We start from the raw sequence: 17,305 nt of genomic DNA, 5'->3' as shown, positions 1-17,305 counted from the left end.
TTTGCTGGGATCAGATGGAGTAAATGTTCGTAGTAACTTACTTACGACTGTCATTCTGTGTAATATGGTGAATGATTTCAGGAAGCTCTCATTTGCGATAGTTTATAATTAAAAATCACTTCATCTAATAGGACCCTTACGGGCTAAACAAAAGGCTTGCCAGTTTCTTTATGGCATGGATCACGTCCCAAACATGGACCCATAACACCTACGGGTGTGTGTATGGGGCCATAGAAATGAATGGGTCTTTATTCTATAATAATATAGAATAAACAAATGAGTGAAAGGCGTCTTATGGTGAGAGATTTATCGGACAGACTTTTGAAGCCAAAGCAGACTATAAACAGAGAACAGGTTTCTCCTTTTCAAATCCCTTCCTGGCTTTGTCTTCAAAAATCTGTCAGATAAATCTGTCTGTGTAAACACACCATTAGGGTGCTGTATAATTTAATTATGGGGACAGAAACACCTGACTCATCATCTTAGATAATTAGAGAACCTCATGATCGGGACTGCGTCACTTAATATCCAAAACAGCCTTTTAGATCACATATCCTACAAACGTTACCTTCGCTTACTGGTATAAACTATACTAATAGTGATGAGCGAACCTGGAGCATGCTCGAGTCGATCCGAACCCGAACTTTCGGCATTTGATTAGCGGTGGCTGCTGAACTTGGATAAAGCCCTAAGGCTATGTGGAAAACATGGATATAGTCATTGGCTGTTTCCATGTTTTCCAGACAACCTTAAAGCTTTATCCAACTTCAGCAGCCCCAGCTAATCAAATACCGAGCGTTCGGATCAACTTGAACCCGGTTCGCTCATCTCTATATACTAAATTAACATTTTTTTTATTGGACTTACGTGGCAAAACTATGCTTCTCCTTATATCTTCAGCTGTGTAGTTATAATCCTTGTCTCATTTTACATTCTGCATCTTGTATTTTATTCCAGAAGAGGGCAGCACCACTCTCAGGATGACACTTGTCTTTCTATATGAATATTTACAATATTTTAATGCAATCCTAATAGAAAAAGTTTTTTTTATTGTATTATCAAGGCCTAGGCTCCAAATATACATAGAATGAGCATAGAATGAAATTCTGGGAAAGATAAAGGCGGCTGAATAATTCAGACCTTTATGCCTTGTGTTTTATGTGATGACTACAGTAAAGCATTTTCCTTCTGCTGATGTTTAAATGTTTTTCTTAGATATGGCAGCTATATAGTTGCAATACATATAATGACATCTTTTAATATTCTTGTTCAGGTTAGAAGGAATGCAGAAAATAAAAGGTCTCATCTAATCACAATCTCTTCAGCACTCACAGGTTGTTACAAAAGAGAATTTATTTTTGCTTTTAATTCAAATAAAACAAAAAAAAAAAAAAAAAAAAATCAAACGAGCAAAGTTTATTGAAAGATAATAGGTGGGCATCCGGTCTCTTCCATCTGTTCTTAAAGTAATGGAAGACAATTAAGGTTCATGGCTTGCCTGATTTAAAAAAAAAATCCAAGTACTTTTGTGTAAAAAAAAATATTTTTGTAACACTGGAACTTCTATAAAAAAATGCATTAGGTGCAAAGGAAACAAGGCCAGAAGGAACATTGAATATGAGTATCAAATCATCCTGCTGGCTCTCCATGCCTTATTCCAAGCTGAGCTGTGCAAATTTATGAGACCTGGTACAAGGAAGGCTATTTTTGTTCAGAGATCCTGTGCAAGCACTGCTTCATGTAGGCGTTCTTATCTCGGACCTCAATCACTGCATCTCTGACAAGTTCAATGAACATTTGGGGCCACAACTTCTGCAACGACTCATTCTTCAAGCTGATTTCATTTGCTTCATTGACAAGGTCCTTCACGTAGCCCTGGCAGAAAGCTTTCTTCTCTGTCAGTTCCTATATAGAGAGATGATAGATACCAATAAAACACATAAAAATACAAAAGCACAGACACTTGCATTACTTAAAGGGAATCTGTTTGGTTTATGTTGCCTCAAATAAAAGCAGCATAAGCTAGTGACAGAAATGCGGAAGGTATTACTTATATTCTATATTCTGTTTAGCCATTCTCCAGATATGTAAGAGAATGGGCTTCAAGCCGCACCACTGCCTTCAACCCCAGGTGCTAACTGACAGCTGTCTGCAAAAAAATAAATAAATAAAATTATATAATATATATATATATTATTATTTAATATATATATATATATATATATTATACATAGACAACTGCCAATCAGTGGTTGGTTGACTGAGGAAGCTGATGCTCATGAATATCGAAGACTACTAAACTCACACACACATAATCAAGAGGACTAGTGTGCAGCGATCAGAGTTTGTTATTCAGGATATATCCAAATCAGTTGCACAGAACAATGTAAGGGATACATCATACTGTTCAGCTTTTCTGTCGCTAATGTATGCTACTCTTAGATAGGGCAGCATAAACCTAATGACAGAATCTCTTTAAATACCTTAGAAAATGGAGGTTTACAACCAACTTATGCAAGGGTCATGAAAACACTAGGGCCTTCTGTCCTGGGTGGCAAAACCAAGCAATATAATGGGGGCCCCATTTTAATCTTTATTAAGGAACCCTGTGTTCACCACTATTTTTAAATAACATAAAGAAGCAGATGCGGCACTATTTCTTGAAGAGAAAAGCTGCAAAGAAAACCTAAAGAGTTGCATCTGTGAATATGTGTGAATAAACCTTGACTGTTCCTTTGAGTTGCGTTCTTGGGCCCATTGTTGTCAAATCTATATAAAGTGCACAATTACTGTAATGTCAGGATGCAGACTACTATAGGTAATTGGTGACAGATCGAGACTGGTACCTTTCCATAGACCTAGAAAGGCATATCAAAGCTGTACTGATATCCAAAAGCTGTAACCAACTAGTCTGTGATACTGTCAGCATTTCATGTCTTTCTGTCATTTCATTCATAAATGAAAAATAAGATGATATATAGCTTTCTAGAGGCTGATTGAAACTGTTGCAGTGAATGAAATTCTGGGAGAACAGGTTGTAACAGAACATATTATTATCACACATATCAATGCTGCATGTGTGAGTGTAAACTACGGGGGCTCCTGGAAAGATTTGGAGCAACACGCATACCATTTCTTCACATTAGTCATCCATCAAATATTCAACTCTAATATCTAAAGCTAATAAAAGGAGAAGTACAATTCAGTTTAACAAGGTATCAATTTAACATTTAAATCTAATATTGCATATTTTCCAACACAATAATATTTTCTCATGCATCATAAAATCGCTTTTGCCCGAATTTGTCCAATAATGGAATTACTTATATTGTATCAGAAGCCATTAGACACGAAACCAGAGTCAACGAAGTGGGATTTGTTTTGTTCCTGCCTAAAAGCATTAGATCATGACTTGGATCATCTATAGTGAGCGTGAGAATTAACGTTAAAAACACACAAAGTCCATTCCAGCAAATTGTTATGGTGAACAGTGCTTTTTTTTTCTTTTGCAAAAAAACCCAACTGGGGATCCTCATTAACGGAGATTTTTGTGGCAACTCAGATTTAGTTTGCTGTTTTATTGCTGATAGAGAACAGGGCTTAGCAGGTTTTCCTAGTACTTAAAATATGTGAAATAAAAACAAAAACGTACAGACAGCTGGAGAAGGGAGTAATATAGAATTGAATATATACTGTACGGAGAAAATACTATCTACAGCTATATTTTACCATAGCCTGAGCAGCTCATTAATAATTCCTTATGACTCACCTCAGAAAAAAGATTTGCTAAATGGTTATTGATTGCCCCAAAGAAAGTATTAGGTTTTATGTTCTTTTTCATTTACATTTTGGTTTATCTTACCACTCTCACTATCTACTCTTGCTATCCAGATAAGGTGAATCTGTAGCAGAAAAATCTGCAACAAATTACTGTACAATGCTTGTGGATTCCCCGGTCACTGCAGCTCTCACTTCTAGTCCAGTCTCTGTATAGACAGACCGCTCAGCCAATCACTGGATGAGACAGCACAGTGGCCTGTCACTTCAGAGACATGACCTGGTGATCAGGTAAGTATATTTCTTTATTTTACACCAAAGCAACTGGTGCTCGATAATTGAGCTGTGCAGCAAGGGCAGGCTCAGTTATCAGAATATTAGGCCGCGTATTACAGCCCTATAAATCAAACCCCAACACAGTCCATCCACCACAGATATACAACTTACTGCTATCAACTACCTACCATAGTTCTGTGTAAACCGAAAAACACACAGACACACACACAAATGTTTCTAACAGTCTAACAAAGGACTGACATACTCAGAAAGGGGATAGACTCAGTAACTCTAGAACTTATTTAGATCTAAATAAAAGGTTTATACTAGAATATAAAGTGCTTAAAAATTAACAAAATAAAAGAACAATAAAAAGCAAAATCACAAAGCGCTAAACAATTACAATTCTGCTTCTCTGTGTACAGAAAGGAACAAGTGAAGCAAATTTTAGACATGGGTCTAACCTACTTTATGCTGTCCAAGACATCTAGAATAACAACAAAAAATCTTGACCATTGTGCCTAATTCCAATAGTTTTCGTCTCTAGATAGGGATCCTGTTGTGGCCATTTACACAGTCCTATCACCTTTTTTGCTACATCATTATTTTAGGCTGCTTGAATTCACACCATACTTGCTTATTTAAGTGTTCGAAAACCAATAACTGTTGGCTGACCTAAAAGTAGGAACCATGCAATCCTTTTACAATAACCACAACAACTTTTACACACCAACCCACTGGTTCTTCTTCTTAGATTTTCCTTTTCTTTAACCATGTACTGTGCAATTTTATTCATCCACGTCAAAGTCTAAAAACAGGTCTTCTCACAAGAAGCTTTCTAAGAACCAAAGACTGGTATAACAACTTACACAAATAGTATAATGAAAAGACTTGGATGAATAGCTCTAGAGAAAGGTCAACTATCTCTGACCTCTTTCATCAAGATGACTGTACAAATATAGGTCGTCCCTGTTTATTTCGTCTATCTAATCATGGCGTTTATTAAACTCATAAAGACACAATGCAGTATGTCTTTGTGTTCCCATAGTTATTTTTATGTATAGTATTTTGCCTTTGTGTTTCAGGTTTGTGATTTTGGTGTTCCACTCCCTTTCTTTTCTGTTTTCTACGCTGTCCTTACCTAACCCTGGTAATATTGTTATTCTTTGTAGAGGTCCTTTTCTACAAATATAGACTATAACAAACACTCTGCCTCTCCTTTTTCAACAAATGAACTAGATTTAATTGTTACATCATTTGACCTTGTGGTTTTGGTTTTATTTCCAGAGAGTGACTGTGTTGGTTTAACATATAAACTGATTTTACTAGTACAAAGCAACTATTATTTTACTGTAGAAATAGATTTCATTGGCCACAAATACACAAAAATGTAAACATAGACAAACTTAAAGTAACTGTCTGGTCAAGGACTAAAATACGATATGAACCATTAGTCTGTCTCTAGGGGTGGTGCTTACCTGCTATTTTCTTTGCTGTTTGGCTACTCTTTAGCTCATCTCTATTATGGGAGAGATCTGTGACTACAGTTTAGCTACAATGTCTACAGGTAGCTTTAGGTAGCTTGGGACATGCCCCGTCTCATCACTGCTGCTCTGCCCTACACTAGAGAAATGACAACTGCATACTGATAGAATTATTTGCCCATTGTCTCACTTGCATTACTGTTAGTATAAATTCACTTATCCACCACTATTAAAGGAGTACTCCAGTGGGGGGGGGGGGGGCACTTTTTTGCTGAGACCAGCAGCGGGTCTCGTATCGTGGCGCTCCGGTCCCAGGTTCCCGGCCGCTTCCTGGTGTCTGACGCGGGCCCGAGACGTCACGTCTCAGGTCCGCTCAGCCAGTCAGTGAAGGAGGCGGGATCCGTTTCAAGTCCGCTCAGATCCTGCCTCCTTCACTGACTGGCTGAGCATATCGTCTGAACGTATCATCTCGGGCCCGCGTCAGACACCAGGGAGCGGCCGGGAACCGGGCACCGGAGCGTATTGTCTGAACGTATCGTCTCGGGCCCGCCGCTGGAACCGGGGAGGTGAGTGGACGTCTTTTCCCTCAGCCACCTCCTCCCCGGTCCCAGCAAAAAAGTGCCCCCCACTGGAGTACCCCTTTAAGTAACACATGTAATTCTAGCAGTGCAACAATTTACCTCTAGCTTCTCACTGAGCAGATCCTGTGGAATGTATTGTAAAGCTGCTCGGGTTGGGGTTTCCCCACCAATTCTCTTACTGTCATTACTTTCTTCACCACCTGTCGGAATCTTCTTAGACTTTGTCTCTAGTAGATGATGGAATGTTTTCTTTCTATAGAATACACATAGAAGGTAATGTTAATTAAAACCACATACACAGGAGTCATGAAAACATTAACAGAAGAGTAGTAGTACAATACAGAAGAAACCTGAGAACCAAGTTTTTTTTTTTTTATTCTTTACGGATTAGAGCCAAATACAGATTTTTTTTTCTGAACCACAATCTACGCAATTTTCATAGTTCCCATGAAAGTCAATGGGAACTACACAGAACGCAAAAACTAGCCTGTTTTCCTGTTTTTAACTTTTCGACCACCTCCAGCAACTGCAGGCAGACCAAAGGAAGATGGGACCCTTCATTCTGAGATTGGTACAGTTCTCAGGGGTGCGACCCACATTTTTTAGACATGGATCACTTTGATTTGCCATAAATTTTTAGACAAGAATACCTCTTTAGGGTACATTCACATGCAAAAATATTCCTGGTTCTTAGTGGTAGCAGGCATTTTAAGTTTACATTTAGAATTTACAGAAATTTTTAGAACTGAATCTATTTATATGGACTTGCCCAAAGGAACACACATGCATAGAAGATAAAGAATACCCTAAATGGGACAAAGCCTTTGTCTGTCTTCCCAGTAAGAATCATAACATTATGCAATATTTGAATTGAAGAGGTACCTGGAATCACCAAGCAGAGCAGCGAGTCTATACTGTGGTAACTCTGAAGATGCAACATAAGCAAGAATTCCAAAGAGCCTTTCAGCCATAACTACATCATTCTGGGTGACCTGCCAATATACAAAAACATGGCATTCTGTGCATTTTGTAAAACAAATAGCCCCAAATTCTCATTCTTACTTTATTAATTCACGAAAATTAGGAAAGTACTATTTTTAAACAATAGTACTTTAACTTGTTTGGAAATAAACTGAAACTACCTAACGTGACTTGTCATACCTCATTTTCATTGATTTTCTGAATGTTGAAGTTGTTCAGTCTGAAAAGAACATAATACTTCCAAAGAGTAAAATTAAGAACAGGGTTTCCCTGAGGATCCACAGTCAACTGATCGAGTCGACGCATCTGAGCTAAAGCATTAAACTGATTCAAAGTGATCAGATTGTTTTCCTTAAATTTAAGGTTCTGTAAAAAATAAAAGATAAAAAATAAGTGACAGGATAATCTATCAAAGCTTAAGGTCCAAAAGGATTTGCATTATTTCATTATGTTCTCCACTATGGGAGAAGTTACTAGGCATACTCTGTTACGTTTACAGAGCTCTCCCCCCATCTCCCTGCTCCAAAAATCCACCCAATATATGGTCCCCAGACAGGGGACATATTAGATATTAAACTGATAAGAACAGACACTACACTTGATCTTAGCCAAAAGTCTGAGAAGCGATAGGTGTTACTTTTCATTGTAATCCTGTCTGTGATGATAAACAGAATGCTGATAAGTGATTTCTAAACAAATGGCAACTTATTATCAGGTCAGCTGCAGAGTGAAAAATGCAACATCTCCAGACTTTCCTTTTAAATACATAGTGATGTGGGAAATTAAAAAATAAATACATAACAGAAAATTCTTAATTTCAACAGGAACCATTTTTGTAATGACACATACCCTTTAAGAAGTTACATTATCTAATGAGTTGCACTAAACCCAATAAATACAACCATTTACTGTTGCCACACTTACTGTTGCATTGGGAAACTTGATTCTTATTTTTGGCAGAACCTGAACTATATCTTCAAAGTTTATAAAAGTAAAAGAGATGGTGTTGACTGAACCAGCTGTCTGTACACTCCACGTCCTGTCAAGACATTCAAGAGCTCCCAATCCATACAGGGACAATGTTTCTCCTTCAAGTTCCACAAGATGGGAGTCCACCACAGAAAGTCCTTGTACTGCACTGGTGAGAACAGTATCAAGTGATCTACAAGGTAAGAAAAAGATCATCAACAGTCAAAGAAGGTTCCAATAGTTAAAGGTAATGTTCATGATTACAAATAAGTGTCCTGACAATTTAGAAATATAACTTTCTAAAAGTGTTCCACTCTGAGTGCTGATCATCACTCCAGACTAAGGGGAGCATAGATGATGACAGGAGAGTCATTTGTCAGATGAACTGCTCTACCACAGTACCATGGTTTTATCTTCTATTGGCACACACTTGAATTTCTATCTTAACTGTAAAATGTACATTTCACTTTCATTTCCTGTCATTTATCTGACCTTTTGACAGGTTATCTAGACATGTTAAAAGTTTAAACCATCCAAGCTCCTGACACCAGCTGGAGAAGCTGCCGCTGGTTGTCTACAGTTTGCAAAGAAGATGGAGCCAAGGACAAGAGGAGGGAGAAAGTTGAAAAGTTAGGGCCGTCCTATGCATGGGGTAAGCGAGCAGTGATCTGCTAAATTGGCACTCGCTTGCAGAGACTATTAGATGGCTAAATCATCATGCTGCAGGGCTGTAAGTATATTATTAGTGATGTCCGTGCAGCCCTTGCATTAATCAGCAGTAGGTCTCACATCGTCTATTACACAAAATAAAAAAAAAATAAAAGATATTTGCTATCGTGTCATGCAGAATCGGCCGAACTATTAAATTATTAGATTACCGATCTTGCACAGTAAACGGTGTAAGTGCAAAACCTGTCAAAGTGCAAAACTGCTGATTTTTGGTCACATCACATGCAAAAAAATGTAAATAAAAAGTGATTAAAAAGTCCCATATAAGCAAGTGTGGTACTGAGAAAAAGTACAGACCGTGGCACAAAAAAAAAGACAAAGAACAGTCAAAACAAAAGTTACATAAGTTTCTTATTGTTGTAATCGTACTAACTTGAAGAACATAGATAACATGTCAGTTTTACCACAGGGCAAACAGCGTAAGCACAAAACACCCCGGAATGGAAAAAAATATTTTGTAACAAATAATTTGGTTTCACAGGATATTTTATTGAAGAATTAAATGTCATTGCAAAGTACAATTGTTGTTGCAAAAAATAAGGGCTTATGTAGGTGAAAAAAGTCAAGCGATATGGTTTTTTAAAAACAAGGAGCAAAATACAAGTGCAAAAATGAAACTTGGCTCTGTCATGAAAGACTTAAAATAGATGCGCTCCAAATTTTTTTTTTTTTTAATTTTTTTTTTTACAACCATTGTTAACCAGCCCCAAGCTTAAACAAATCCCATATTTTACTGTTTAATCTCTTTATAGGGTATTCCCATGTCAGCTGACATAGTTATCATGAGGAGGCAAGTTTGCCAAATGAAAGTATTTGCAATAATATTCATTTGACGAGACAAATAATATAACTGAATGCATAGCAGTCACTAGTTTCCCTATAATGCTTTTTTATTTTACAATGAACACTGGGTAGTCAGACCCATGGCCATTTCATACAACACTTTATCAACACCCTGACAAAGAAATGATCACGGGTCTGACTCTACAATCTGTGACCACTTCTAAATAGGTGGGTTAGTCCACAAACCACGAGCAGACACCAATATTTCACGGTATTCCTGAGAACACATGGTATGCAGGGTGTGTAAACACTGTACAGAAGCAGCGCCAACCAGGTCTTCTCAGTCTTTGTGACTTCACTTATTTTTTTTATGTAATTAAAATGAAAGTAAACCTTTACTGCTTTTACACTTTACAGAATGAAGCTAAAGTGAAGCAGTTCGTCTGGCTTTATGGTATCATATATGATGTGATATATATATATATATATATATATATTACACACACATATATATATACATATACACATACACACACCAACAACAACAACAACAAAAAAACACCTATTCACCCTATGAAGGTACACGCTGCCATGGCTGAAATACAGACAATAAAACAGAAACATTTTTTATATGCTTAGCATACCATTTGATCAAAGACTGACGTCCCCTTTAACGTGGTGGGATGGTACACACTATTTGATCATGCTAAGCACCTAATTTCTTTTCTGTAGCCATTTTGCAATTCTAAATATCTCTGGTAACCACGTGTCTAAGCATATATAGTGTGTTGTGGCACGTTTCCGTTTTTTATGCCTCTTGAACACGTCAAATTTCTTATAAGACTGCCAGGTACACTAAGCGTAACACTCTATGTAAAGGTGAGTGAAATAATATACCATACCAATAATATACCATTTACCATGTTTTATGAACATAGTAAAATAAAACAATTTGAAATGGGAATGTACAACTCAGAAATATCAGAAATATTATAGCAATAAACCTTAGCTGTGCAGATGCTAGACCTAAATGGCTTTGCTAACTATTTCTATGGAAAGTCTCAATCACACAATGTAGCAATATGAAATGGTTGTTCTGCCATCACAGTGATCCGGAGCCAAACTTTTAGGATTCAAGTCATCAGCCTTACATTCACCCAACTAAGCCTGCCTGCACTGTGGATCATATTAATTTAGCTCATGTTGGCACATACATTCAGCTCCAAGAAATTACTACTTGGCAAGAACATATAAGCTTTTCCTAAGCAGTGCTTTTTTGTTTGGTTTAATGACGGGCACATCCAACTGAGCACAAATCCCAGTTCTATTTCCAGGTCTCTCCGATCATGGGCAAGTCATTTCCTTTTCCTCTGAAACCTAAGTGCCAAACATACTTGGTGAGTGCTTATACTGTGTTGTCTCGATGGAGCTACTAAAGGTTAATACAATAAACATGCTTCAAAGCTCAGATTTTTTGCATATAAAAAATTCAAGGGCAGCTTACCCATGATATGCAATAGCCTATTATAAAAGGGGTTGGCCACTTTATAGTAAAATTGCTCAGTGTACAGTATTAGTAAGTATACTCACAGCCCTTACTGACAGCAGCTCCCTATGTACTTCATAGAGCTAAAATCAGACTCCCCTCCTCCAGGCTGGGCTGCCCTGCTCTGTGGTGTTTTGGTCCATAAGATTGCTGACATGGAGGAGCATGTGACCAAGCCCCGCCCCCCTGTGTCCACCACTGAGCCTGTATATGTCTATAGAGAACACAGTGGACAGGGCATGGTCACATGCTCCTCCATGTCAGCCATTTTATGTACAGAAACAAAACAGAGCAGGGCAGGGCAGCCCGGCCTGGTGAAGGGGAGTCTGATTTTAGCTCTATGAGGTACACAGGGAGCTGCTGTCAGTATATACATTGAGCACACTAATGCTGCGTTTACACGAAACGATAATTGGCCCGATCATATGATTAACGATGTCGGAGTAATGATTTTTTTCATAACGATCAGGGTTTAGACGGTACAATATATTGTACGGAAAAATCGTTTTGCGATCGCCCGCCCGCAGCCCGGCCCCCGCTTACAGCCCGGCCCCACGGTCAACCGCAGCCCCCTGCGCAGCCCCGATCGCCACCACTCCGATCACCACTCCCGCGCCGCTCCGATCGCCACCCCCGCCGCCGTTCCGATCGCCCCCCCCCCCCCCCCCACGCCGCCGCCATTCCGATCGCCGTTTGAAATTCCCGGCTCACCGCTTCAGCTAATCAGTGCAATGAAGAGGGGAGCCGGGGATGTCGAAGACCTGCTACGCGGAGCAGGTAACATATCGTCGCGGCAGGGGCGATTGGAGCAGAGGCGGCTGGGTGGCAATCGTAGCGGCGGCGGCGTGGGGGGGGGGTGGCGATCGTAGCGGCGGTGGGGTGGTGATCGGAGCGGTGGCGGGCAATTGGATCGGAGTGGCGGGGGTGGCGATCAGAGCGGTGGCGGGGATGGCGATCGGAGCAGCGGGGGGGGGGGGGGGATCGGAGCGGCGGCAGGGGTGGCGATCAGAGCGGTGGTGGGGGGGGCAATCGGATCGGAGCAGCGGGGGTGGCGATCAGAGCGGCGGAGGGGGGGTGGCGATCAGACCGGCGGCGGGGGGGGGCAATCGGATCGGAGCGGCGGGGGTGGCGGCGATCAGAGCTTCGGGGGCCGATCGCGGCGGCGATCGAGCCGGCACAGGGGGCTGCGGATGAGCGGGGGGCCAGGCCGCCGGACTGTCGCGCGACGACTGTTTACACGGAACGATCGGCAAATTTTTTGCGAACGACGATTTGATAACATGTTGAAACATCTAAATGAAGGATTTCTCGTTCGTCAATTGATCGTTCGCTGCATTTACACGTATGATTATCGTTCTAATTCAATTGTTATCGCGCAAATTCGCACGATAATCGTTACGCGTTAACGCAGCATTAGGGTCCATTTACACAGAAAGATTATCTGACAGATTATCTGCCAAAGATTTGAAGCCAAAGCCAGAAACAGACTATAAACAGAGAACAGGTCATAAAGGAAAGCCTGAGATCTCTCCTCTTTATGTGTAAATGGGACCTTACTAATACTTTGTATGTGTAAATGGGACCTTACTAATACTTTGTACTGAGCTATTTTACTATAAAGTGGCCAACCCCTTTAACTAGATCATGTCTGCTGTGTCTCATAAGAATAAGATAAAATAAGCAGATTTCCCAACAATCTAAAAGAGTTAGTGGTGGGTGTTTCTGGTGGCACTGCCCTAACTGCTTACAGGTTGTATAACCCAATGCCACTCTGATTAAGTCTAACCTTGTAACCCTGGATCAATATTTTAAACAACGTCTTAACAGTAGTGGCTGTCCTTGTGGCTGAGTTTTACATTTCTTAGCTGGTCTCTGTCTTCTTAAAACAAAAAATATTAATTTAATGACGTTATAAGAAAAAAGGTAAATGTTTTATAACTAGCTGTTTACCCATCAATTTCCAGCCAGAGGGTGGGTTCAGACTGAGGAATTCTCGCGGAAAATGTCAGCGGAATTCCGTCAGCTGTCCGCCCGCACATCTGGGCGCCTTTCCGCCGGCCCCATAGACACCATTCTATGGGCCGGCGTATTCCGCTATACGCTGAAAGAAGTGTCATGTCACTTCTTTCAGCGGATCGCAGAATACGCCGGCCCATAGAATGGTGTCTATGGAGCCGGCGGAAAAGCGCATGCCCGTGCGGGCGGACAGCTGTCGGAATTCCGCTGACATTTTCCGCGAGAATTCCTCAGTCTGAACCCACCCCCACTGTGTACAAGGCAATGGTTGTGTGTGTCGGACCACTGCTAAGTATCAGAAGAAGAGGCAAATGGATAACCGTTCTGGCTTTCCATCTCTTTTGCAGATTCAACATTGTCTCTTGGAATGCTGCCTATCAGCAATTCAACTACAAATTCTACTCTTTCAGACTGGGCTGTCAGAGAGGTGGTATATGGAGTCCAATGCTGGAATGTGGATTACAGGGTACTTTATTTTTTTCTTTTTAACAGTGCTACACTGGAGATAGCATGGGGGATTATTTGCTGTGGAGAACCACAGTCATCGACATTTAGCAGGGCACCTACAGAATGCAATGCCTCCAGAGCAGTCTTGAGAACACTTTAATATTTTATTACCAATTCCATTACTTTTGTAAAATTTAAACATACACACAAACAATCCTTACAAAAGCGGAGAGGTTAAAGGACAAGTGCCATGAAAACCTTTTTCCCAGTAATTGAAGCACATTACAAAAGTTATATAACTCTGCAATGTGCTTCAATCACCTGTCTCCCTTCCCTGTCTTCCCCCCCCCCTCCACCCCCCACCAGGAAGTGTCCTAACTCACACAGACCTAATGACTGTCGTCACAGTCACCAGGCAGCTCCTTCTTGTGAGGATGAGTCATCAGCAGGAGGGCTGCTCTAGGTCCTGTTACACCAGCCTCCCCCTCCCCACCTTGTCAGGTGACTCTGCTTGCTCAGCTTATCTTCTCTAGTGACATGACTAATTCACTGAGTCCACGGCAGCAGGAGAGAGGGTATGAGGGAAGGGGGGGGAGCTGTCTAAGAAGATAAGCAAGTGAGATGTGACAAGTGATGGCTTGCAGTTTTTCAGCCAATCGGAGCTGAGCAAGCTGAGTCACCTGACAAGGCAGGGGAGGGGGGAGGCTAGTGTAACAGGAGAAGGAGCTGAGAGAAGAGCTTGGTGCAATGACGACAGTCATTAGGTCTGTGTGAGTAATGGCCCTATTCCACGGAACGATTATCGTTCATAAACTCGCTCAAACGACCGCTCGTTAACGATCAATAAACGACTATTTTTTGCGAACGATTACACATTCAATCTAGTGGTAATGTGAACGATAACGATTATTTTGCGGTCGTTACATGATCGTTAAAACGTTCGCTAATTGTTAATTTGAATACAACACACCTACTTTTTAGACACATTTTACGAACGATTTAACGATTTCTAATTCAACAAAACGATTAGCGAATTATCGTTGGAAGACAAACGATTTTTTTTCGACATGTTGAAAAACTTTCGAGAACGATTCAACGACCATTTTGCTCGAGTCGTTCGATCGTTTTCATCAATTCAACGGAACGATTATCGTTAACGAGCGGTCGTTTGAGCGAGTTTATGAACGATAATCGTTCCGTGGAATAGGGCCTTTAGGACCCTTCCTGGTGGGGGGTGGAGGGTGGAGGGGGGAAAAGGCAGGGAAGGGAGGCAGATAGGTGATTGTAATGTGCTTCAATTACTGGGAAAAAGTTTTTCATGGCACTTGTCCTTTAACAAGAAAAAAAAAAACTGATCAGTTACAAGAGCAGACCCCAAGTCCATAGTAGATGGAAATGAGCCCACGCAGTAAGCTCAGATAGCACCTTCATGTTGTAGCTTGTCTGACTACTTAATTGTGTTATTATATGAAATATTTCACCAAATGAAGCCATTAAATTGTCCTATATAATAACTTCACTACATGTTGTTATTGGATAGGAAAACCTTTCAGACCTTGAGAAGTCAGGGTATTACATAAACAATACCTATACAGTCACTTCAGGCGTCAGTATGACAAAGCCACCATCAATTAAGCCAACACTGTTTCCGTGATAGGTTTTCCTAGCACACAAAACATAGATAATGAAGTTACCATTTCCACCGACCTACACGTTTTCATTTAAATATGTTTTAGTTTTTTAAGGTCTTCTAGCAATTCCATTACCTATCCACAATTACTTCCATGCTGCTGGTCCCACTAGGATCCCGAGACAATGATTGGCACACTGACAGTACATCCTTACATAAAAAAATGTTCATATATGTAACATATTCAGATCCTGAAATTTGCATGAAGTGTTCAGTAAAGGCTGGAACGTCTTTCTTTTTTACCACATTCCATACAAGAACCGGGGGTTGTGATAAGTATAAAACATAGGACAGCAATATCAACCTTTGTACTGTTAGTAGAAATCTAAGATCTAAAAAGAATAAAGTACTACTAGATTAGGTTTACTTGCTTAAAAAAAACTAAAATAAGAGATTCCATGATCAACTATTAGAAAATATTGTATATATTGGATCTGCCAATAATATACAGAAAAATCTCCTAACTGGCCATCTTACAATACATATGCACCAAATTAGGATGAGCAATCAGACAGTACAAGCTAACATTGGCTCAGATGTACTAAGGTGCCTGTCCAAACACTGGTGCACAGGACCTTCCTCCACATTTACTATGCCTTTAGACTCTTTGGAGACACATTTCTACTGGATCCCAAAGACGGCATGGGCTTGGCAAAAGTGTGTGACCTAAGGTGTATGTGTGTGGTACAGGTTTTTCAATTGCTTTTCAAATCCGCTTCTGTTTGGTCCAAACAATTCCAGAAAAGATGCACATTTTAAAGGCCCTATTACACTAAATGATTATTGCTGTATTCATCGGATATCGGCCATTACTGCAGATAATAGTCTTGTGCAATAGACGGTAATGATCAGCTGTCATGAACAATGTCGGCTGATCATCGCAATCTAATATAGCAACAATCTGCTGCCATCGCTTCATGGAATAGTAGTGGCGGCAGCAGACCACTGCTATCTGCTATGGGCTGCCTGGATGATCTAGCGATCACGCGGGCAGATACTGCCCCCCCCCCCAGAGCTCCCACCCCCGTACTCACCTGCTCGCTGCCGGCGCACGTAATAGCGACGTCAGTGAGGACGTCAGGGGAACGAGGAGCAAGCGAGCCCTGACAGAGCTTGTTTGCTCCTCTATGTCGCCCCGTGTAATAGGGGCTTAAGGCTATGCTCACACAGTGTATTTTTTATGAAAAGAACGGTCATTCTTGTCATAGAGAAATGTGTTGCATTGAAGCTAATGCAAACAACAACCATTGTTCACACAGGGTACTGAACAATGGTCCTTGTTAGACACTCACTACAAAGGCCGTTGTTTTTGAGTGTCAAATCTTGTGTGAACATAGCCTAAATGTTAAAAAAAAAAAAAAAAGAAATTTTTTTTAATTCATGGTATTTTGTTTGTAAAATCATTTATTAAAGTGTACCAGTCATCTGTTTTCATGCTGCCTGAACCACAGACACCATGAATTGGGCTCCCTTATAACAACTGGATATAAAAGCGATTACCTAAATTATGACCAGAGGCAACAAAAACTTTTATATATAAGTAATTTACAGTATCGTTATATTGAACATTGAAAGAATATTAAAAAATTCAACAAAGTATAAAAACCATATCAAAAATACAAAATACAAAGCATACAAGGTAACAATGGCAGCAGCTAGTGGAATAACTTTTAAGTTCCTATTTGTAGTGTCTAGTCTGATACCTTTTATTAGAGGCCTCAACCTGACACCAGTAAAGCAGCGACAGTATTGACTAAATTGCCATAATTGAGAAGGGGAAGCTCACATTATCTGATTTTTACACCTAGAACAAGGTCCCTTTTGTGCCACAGTTATATCATTGCAATCATTATGACAGTATCATTAAGTATAGCAATACACTGTATAAATCACACTTTGTTCAGGAGGAATGCATGCTATTTTAGGACAGGATTTCAACCTTGAGCCTTCGAGGTACGTGTGGAAAGCTGACATATGAGGTAATCATGTACAGTTAATGTGTACCTTCTAGTCTCTAAATACGTGG

General features: G+C 40.2%; 1 protein-coding gene and 1 pseudogene across 1 annotated transcript in view; both read right to left on the bottom strand.

Moving 5' to 3' along the window:
* Positions 1 to 1,391: 1,391 nt before the first annotated feature.
* The window catches only part of LRRC49 (leucine rich repeat containing 49), a 91,194-nt gene continuing 75,280 nt past the window's right edge, over positions 1,392 to 17,305 (bottom strand). The window contains exons 13-17 of the mRNA XM_069956555.1: positions 8,024 to 8,261; positions 7,280 to 7,465; positions 7,001 to 7,110; positions 6,218 to 6,371; positions 1,392 to 1,905 (exon numbers count right to left, since the gene is read on the bottom strand). Of these exons, the coding sequence (XP_069812656.1) occupies positions 1,702 to 1,905; positions 6,218 to 6,371; positions 7,001 to 7,110; positions 7,280 to 7,465; positions 8,024 to 8,261 (892 nt within the window). The 3' untranslated portion in view covers positions 1,392 to 1,701. The remainder of the gene's footprint in view (positions 1,906 to 6,217; positions 6,372 to 7,000; positions 7,111 to 7,279; positions 7,466 to 8,023; positions 8,262 to 17,305) is intronic.
* LOC138781889 (U2 spliceosomal RNA) lies at positions 7,548 to 7,727 on the bottom strand (annotated as a pseudogene).

This window comes from Dendropsophus ebraccatus, chromosome 1 (assembly GCF_027789765.1).
Source record: "Dendropsophus ebraccatus isolate aDenEbr1 chromosome 1, aDenEbr1.pat, whole genome shotgun sequence".
NCBI classification, from domain to species: Eukaryota; Metazoa; Chordata; class Amphibia; order Anura; family Hylidae; genus Dendropsophus; species Dendropsophus ebraccatus.
The sequence above is the reverse complement of the archived record's forward strand: the minus strand, read 5'-3'. Positions and strand labels throughout refer to the sequence as shown.